At 42.8% G+C, this 8,054-nt stretch overlaps 1 protein-coding gene across 1 annotated transcript in view; it reads left to right on the forward strand.

The window, feature by feature from the left end:
* Positions 1-8,054, forward strand: part of CCDC180 (coiled-coil domain containing 180) — an 81,579-nt gene that overhangs the window by 39,812 nt on the left and 33,713 nt on the right. Inside the window, 4 exon segments of the mRNA XM_023510544.1 lie at positions 723-951; positions 4,596-4,771; positions 6,313-6,493; positions 7,677-7,823. Of these exon segments, the coding sequence (XP_023366312.1) occupies positions 723-951; positions 4,596-4,771; positions 6,313-6,493; positions 7,677-7,823 (733 nt within the window).

Below are 8,054 nucleotides of genomic sequence, written 5' to 3' on the forward strand. Positions count from 1 at the left end.
CTATTTTCAAAAGACCCAGATCTAAGCTTCCCTTTGAGTGCAGGGAAGTGACTCTCATGTTAATATATCCTCAAAACGCATTCAAATTTATTCACCAAAAAATGAATTCCATAATTACATATGTGCGAATGACTCATTTCTTACATTGCTGTGGAAGAGTTGGCAAATGAGACTTCTTTTTAAGCAGGAATCTCAAAATCAAATGCCCACAGGTATATAATAGAAAAGAGGGCTGGAGACCAAGTGTAAAATCATGACGTAATTGAAAACTGTATTGTCATTACTCAGCCCCGGCCAGAGGTACCACATGGGAACGAAGACTCAAAATCATCATACTTTCCGATATTTTGAGAGAAATCAGAAACTCAGATTTTTATGTAGAACTTCCTAATTTTAAAAGCACTATATATATATTATATTTTGCCCATATATAGGCAATTATATATAATTATATATATAATATAATACATATATTATATATATTGCCCATATATAGGCAATTATATGTATAATTATATATATTATATATATATATATTTGCCCATATATAGGATATATAGGCAATTATATGTATAATTATATATATTATATATATATATATATTTGCCCATATATAGGCAAAATTTGACCCATGCGTTTATAACCTCTGACATCAAGGAATGTGTAGTTGACATCCCCAAGTCCATTTAGTGATGTCAAGTTTAAAGTCTTATTACCTGCTTAGGATGAAGACAATGAAGAGACTGTGGAGGAGATATACTATGAGGACATGGAGTTCTTCCAAACCTCTAGTGGAAACATGTATTTTGTCTTCATGTCCCTGGAAAAAGAAGAGCTTAGCAGGAAGCCCCACGGCAGCTTCTCAGTCCTGCTCATCGAAGACACTTCCAATGCCAACTTCATAGAACAAGCAATAATTCCATCCAAACTAGTTTTAGAAATTAAGAAACAGTGAGTAGAAAACTAGTTTATTCTCATTCTGTCATTCTGAGTTTTATGAACAAGGTGAAATTTTGTAAGAAAAGATGGAACTAGTTTTAGCTGGAAAAAAGGAAAAAAATATATTAAATAGGTGACCGAGGGAGGGTAGGGATGAGAAATGCAATAAAAAATAGCAAATGTCCAGGAATTATTTGCAGTCAAAAATATCTTCCATGGGTGTGACCCCCTGTGCCCCTTCCTGGGTGCTCTATTGGCTTGGGCCTCATACATAATGAACACTGTTTTCCCTGCCAGAGGCTTCTGGGTTCTAGTTCCTAACACATGAAATCTTAGTGGTTTCTTTTCTTTTTAAAAAAAAATTCTATAGGTATAGACCAGAGGCATGAATATATCATGTATGATATTTCACACCATGTACTATGTGACACATTTATTCCAGAAAATACAAAATAGTAATGAAGAATAGAAAAATGACCCATAATCCTAACATTGAAAATTAACCTCCCCTAACTCCCAAGTTTCTGGGCTTTTGTGTTAGAGTTTGGACCAAACATGAATGTTTGCAGTTGGCTTTTGAATGGCATTTCCATTGCTCTCCTGCCTCTACAAAGTCATAAGTAGGACTAATTAGCTACATATCACCTGGCTAGTCCACTTCCCATGTTCACACATGGGCAGGATGCCAAAGACAGGAAGTGGAAGAAGCACAGGCCGCTGAGCTCTTTGCCCTGCTCCTTGGCATAACCTCACCTAAGACAACATACTTCTTCCTCATCTGTCCTCCCCACAGCCCATAAGACAAAGACCAACAAGAACCACCACAAGAGCTGAGCTCTTATTTATTGAGAGTATTTAATCCCTTCAATAACTGTGAGAGGTGCTATAATTAACTTCACATTATAGATGAAGAAACTGAAGCTCAGAGAGTTAGTCATTTAGCCAAGATTTCCAAGATAGGTAGCAGTTAGATCCAAGATAAGACTCTAGACCAGTGATTTTCAACCTGTGTGCCACAGCACAGTGGTTATATTGTGAGAGGATCTTAGGTGTGCTGCAAAAAAATTTTTAAAGATCATTAATTACATTTTCAAAAGAAGTTCAAAGCAAAGTACGTATATATTTTTTTGCTCTTTTAGTTGGTCAACTAAAAGTTTAACTATAGGTTCAAGTGTGCTGTGAGATAAAGAAGGTTGAAAGACACTGATGTAGACGCCATAATTCCAGAATCTTGCACCAACCTCTGTGCTTTGTCATCTAACCTTGTGAATCACCAGAAGGAAAATTTCTGTCCAACTGATTGGATTTGAATATTGAAGGATAACAAGCTTTCATAAAGTATTAAAATCTCAATAAATTATCCGTTAATTCTATTTGTTTATTATATTTCCCATATGAAATAAAACCACTACTAATCCTCTAGGAACCCACCTTATGTACCCATCCCACATCATCAGTCTCTCTTCCCCAGGGATAACAAATATGACTTCTAAGTTCATTTCACTTATTTTTGAACTTTATTTAAATGAAATCATACAGAACTCACTCTTTCATTATATTTGTAAGACATACACATGGTGCCCATAAAGTTCACGTGCAATTTAAAATAATAAGCTTCTTTCCTATTAAACTATTTAAAATTGTGCACAAACTTCATGGCTACCCTGTATATTCCTTAATATGGCTAGAGGTCACTTTTTATTTCTGCATAGTATCTTATGATTAAAAAAATACGATCCATTTTATTTATCCATTCTAGTGATGCACATTTGGGTCTCTTCCAATTTGGGGATATAACAATAATGCTGTTCTGAATGTTGCACGAGTCCTCTGGTGAACATACGTATACATTTCTCTTATATATATAACTGAGAGCGGAATTGTTGAATCATGAGTGTGTTCATGTCTATCTGTAGGAAACATAGCTAAAAGATACTACCAAAGAGTTTCCAAAAGTGGTTTTAAGAGTTATACAGTTTACAACAGTGTACGAGAGTTCCAGTTGCTCCACAATCTCAACATTAGTTGGTATCATCAGTGGCCCATTCCGGTGTAATCATAGTCATGCCTCATTGTGTTTTTAATTCACATTTTCCTGATGAATAACAATGAATTCAGAACTAACAATGAATAACAATGAATATGATGAATTTTCATAGGCCTGCTGGCAATTCAGGACTAACAAGAATAACAATGAATAACAATGAATAGGATGAATTTTCATCTGCCTGCTGGCAATTTGTGTATCTTTTTGTGAAGTGCTTAGTGAAATCTTTTGGCTTTTTTTTTCTGGTGGATCGTCTTTCTTCTTATTAATTTATGAGGGTTAGTTACATATCCCATATGAGGCTTTTGTCTGATAAATATATGGCAAATGTTCATCTCTCTGTGTTGGATGATTTTACACAAAATATCCTTTAACGAATAGAAGTTTTTATTTTTAATAAGGTTCTATTTGTCAGTTTTTTCATTACGGGAAATGCACACGGGAGGGCTAGTTTACTTTGTGTTCTGAGAATTTTTTGCCTGCTCAAGGTCATGAAAATAGTCTCCATTATATACTAGAACTGTTCTTTTTCCAAACTTCCATATTAACATCTAAAATATACCTGGAATCATTTTTGTTTATGGTGTGAATAAGAGTCAAGATTCCTTTCTTTCCCATATGGAGAACAAATTGACCTTGGGCACTACCAAGAAGACCCTCTCTGCCCTCACTTCTCAGCCATCTTTTCTATTCCTCTGTGTGTCTCTCCTAGCACAATTACCTTACACTTATTAATTACAATAGCTTTATTCTAAGTCTTAATATCTGGTCATGTAACTCCTCCAACTTCGATCTTCTTCAGGATTGCCTTCACTATTACTGTATTTCCACACAAATTTTGAATCAGCTCATTGAGTTTCCATAAGAATACATCTGTTGGGGTTTTACTCTTGTTATTTTATTGAATCTATAGATTAATTCTGGGAGGAGTGACATCTTAACAATACATGGCCAGAAAAGCTCTATAACCTTTAAAAGAGAAGAAATGATAATCTGGGGATCCATATTTGCAACTCAAATCAAAGTCAGTGAGCTTCATATCCAAAATATATTAAGAGTTCCAAGAAACTAATTTTTAAAAGAGCAGCTATACACAATAAAGAACTGACCAAGAGACATTAATGGACAGTACACAGAAAAAGAAATTAAATAGTCTTAACACCTGCAAATACGCTCATTCTCAGTCATACTGTGACAAAACTGTCAAATTCAAAAGTTTGATAACACACTCTGAGACTGTGGCAAAACAAGAACCGTTCTTCATTGCTGATGAGGGTATAAGCTGCCTTCCAATGGAAACAGTGTGGCCATATTTGCCCAAACCACAAATGAATTTTAACCTTTGATTCAGCAATTCCAGTTCAGAGGCATTTATCCAACAGAAATAGATAAATATGGGCAAGGTTCTTCATTGCTGCCTTCTTTGTAAGAGCAGAAGGTTGGCCTTATCTCCAGTGTCCTTAGCAGTGGTATGGTACATCCACACAATGAAATACATTGCAGTTGGGAAATCAAATGGGGAAGAAGGAGTGAAAATGTCTCGATATTGAAAGACCTCTCATAGGACATGATCGCTGGCAGGGCTGACCCTGGCTGGTCTCTCTCTCAGACTTCGAGCTGGCTTTTTTGAACACCTGGAGAAGTGGTTTGACCAATGTTCCCTCAATACCCAGCTCGTCGTGGCCACGAAAATTGATGAGCTGGATTCAGAACTGGAGCTGCGTCTGCACCTGCACCATCCAAGAGCCCAGAACATTGAAAGGGACATCCACAATGTCAGGGCAGGTACAGACCCTGCTAGGAAAGACCGACCCTCCCGCAGACCCCTCCTCAGCCTCTGTTCCACCGTGGCTGTGTGCTCACCAGCTGCCCTGCCTTGCAGCATTTAGCCTGTCCTCATCACACCATGCAGGGGGTGCATGAGGGCTCACACCTCCCAGGCTTGCAGAGAAAGGTAGTCCTCTGAATCTTCATTTGAGACTTTGTTTGCATTTCTTTTCTTTTTTTATTTGAAAGAGGGTGTTGGATTCAGAAATGAAGAGTCTTGTGCTGGTTTAGCTCTTGGATCCCAGATCTGTTCACATCCCTATCAGATACACACCTGCAAGGTGGATGCTATAGAGGCAAGCCTATAGCACTGGGATCTGAGCCCTCTACCTGTGTGTCTCTGGGCGGGTTATCTGACTTCTCTGACCCCTTCCTCACCTGCAGATGGTAGTAGTAATGAAAACTCCTGAAATGGCATGAGCACCTGGCACAAGTTACAGCTTCCTAAAGTGGTAGCCATTATCTCCGCCTACTCACTTATACTTCTTATACTTCAAAAGACAGACATTTCTTTCTCTCTTAGGTGGTGGGCTCTACTGATGGTGGGAGGGGGCACCTATTTTAGTAGGATCCTTCAATAATCCCTGTCGAGTCTCCACTCAAATCACACTCCACGCTGCATCCTAGCCCTGCAGAGCTAGCAGAGTGCACCCTGCAGGAATCAATGCAAACTCCTGCTGCCTGGAGCAGAGAGAGGTGTGCAAGCAGATGACTGGCCTTGAGTCCCATTGCTTGCTGCCTTGGCAACTTGCCTGGCAAATGGAACCTCACTATCCTTATCTGGAAAATGTGTGCACTAAATGCACTGGGAGAAATAAAAAAGATCATACATGCCTTCTTCCCAGGCTCCGTGGCCCAACATACAGCATAGAAACTGAGACCAGAGAAATGAAGTTCCCATGTCACACCATTCATTTTTGGCAGAGCTGGGACTACAGCACTCACACCACTTTAAACAACAGAGAGGCCAAATGGGCAGGGGCAGGGCTCTCTGCTTGCAGTAAAGGCTTGTGACAGGGCTCTGGCAACCCAGTCCTTGTTCCTTCTGCTCCACCCTGGAGGCCAGCTGGAGTCCAGGCTCACTGAAGCTAAGTATCTACTGATGCCAAGGGGCAAAGCCAGACTGCTTGGAGTCATGCTTGCTGTTGTCATCCAATCCTCTCAACCAAATCTCAGCCCTCCCCAGCACCCCCACCCATCCTACCCGCTGCCAGGCTGCTCCCCAGACTCTCCCCCTCCCTGCCTTTGTTCTCTCAGCTTCAGGCAGGGTGTCTTCACTAGCAGCGAGACAGCCTGGCCCAGACTGGCTTCTCTGGGGTCAGAGCCCATCCCTAGCTCAAGCCCTGGTGAGGGAAGCAGGCACAGGACAAGGGACCCTCTCTTGAGCTGTCCCTGCTCTGCAGCTGGCTCTGGCTAACGAGGGGCTGTGGCCAGGCACGGTTTCAGGAAGGGAAGGTGCTGATGTGAATGGGGTCCCAGACTACCTCACTGTTTTCCAGCTGAGCTCTTGCTTCATCAAGAGCGGTTGGACAGCCACTGTGGCGGCGTGATTGAGACCCTGAAGAAGGAGAGGCTGATGTTCGGCCAGTTCCAAGAAGAGCAAAACACAAGGAGCAAAAACTTCCGCCGCAAGATTTACGACATGGAGTACAACTTCTTGAATGCCACCAAGAGCCAGAAGTAAGGGGCCCTGGAGTCTCCATCCCACCCTCACACTCTACTTTCAAAGGGGCCATTCCTCCCTGTATGCAAAGGAACAGAGAGGGACAGGAGCCCTGTTTTGAATTAACCTCTTCAGGAGAGTCAGAGTTAAACTCTGTGAAACATCTGGGTGGGAGGGTGAGAATGAGCAGCCAGAGAGAGCCAAGGGAACTTGTGCATAGTCCTGTGCAAGGGGACAGCCAAGTGCCCTGAATATCAATGGTGGTAAAGACAACTTCCTCTCAGGGAAATCAGGACAAGCTTCCTGTAGCAGGTGGCTTTTTAGCCAAGTTCCCTAATCAGGGATGGAGCTCTATCCAAGCCCAGGATTAGGGAATGCTCAGGGCAGGGCAAGGGGCTACAGAGAGGCCATTCAGGGACATGAGATGGAGGCCCCAGATGGCCACAGGGAGGGAGCTGGCAGGTGTCTGCACAGCCACCAGGCACACGGGAGGCAGCTGGTTGCAGTGGGCTTGGTTGGAAAGAGGAAACTTTCAGGCAGTCTTTTGAGAGACTATGAGGGGCAGGAGCCACATTGCTTGGGTCAGATACAGCCTGCTGGAAGGAGGATGAAGATCAAGTAGGGCCTGGGATTGTATTTAGCAATTTGGTAACAGGGGTCCAAGAGAAGAGAGGGACACCCTCTGACCAGCACACCCAGCGTGACACAGTGTGTCCGGCACATACTGGAACTTTGAACTTTCTTATCCTACCCCCTTGGCTACATAAAAAGCTGGGTAGTGTTTCTGGCAGCCACTGGGTATGGCTTGTGGAGCTCAAATAGCTTCTCAGGATATCATCCTGGGCCCGGGTCATCATTCACCCTCATAAGCTCTCCAGGCTGGTCACTTGCCAGCAACCTGCCTCTTCTGTGCCCCCGGTCTGATCACCATCACAACCTGTCCTCTCATGTCCCCAGGATGGTTACCACCATCACCACATGCCCTCTCATGTCCCTAGGCTTGACATAATCACCACATGCCCCTCCATGTCCCCAGGCCAACTACTATCACCTCCTGCCCCTCCCATGTCCCCAGCCAGGCTGGTCACCATCATCACCTACTCTTTCCATGTCCCCCAGCTGGCCACCATCACCCACTGCCTCTCCCATGCCCCCATGGTGGTCACCATCACTGTCCTGTTCCTCCTCTGTGTCCCACAGGCTGGTCATTCTCACCAGCGCGCTGCACCATGAGCTGCTTAGCTACATCGATGTCACCCAGGTGTCCCTGCGCAGCTTCCGGCAGTACTTGGAAGAGAGTTTGGGCAAAGTCCGCTGCACAAACATCGAGTTTGTCAAACACTGCAGGTGGGAGCCCGAGTCCAGGGCCTCTTCAGGCCACCAGGTTTCTTTATTGGGAGGTGGTCTTGTTTCCTCCTCAATTTTTTATGTTGAAAAACTATACATAACACAGAATTTACTATTTTAACCATTTTTAGGTATATGGTTCAGTGGCATTAAGTACATCCTCATTGTTGTGCTGCCATCACCACCGTTCGTCTCCGGAACTTTCTCATCTTCACACCTAAAACTCTTTAC

This window comes from Otolemur garnettii, unplaced genomic scaffold (genome assembly GCF_000181295.1).
Source record: "Otolemur garnettii isolate 467f Iridium unplaced genomic scaffold, OtoGar3 scaffold00014, whole genome shotgun sequence".
NCBI lineage: Eukaryota > Metazoa > Chordata > Mammalia > Primates > Galagidae > Otolemur > Otolemur garnettii.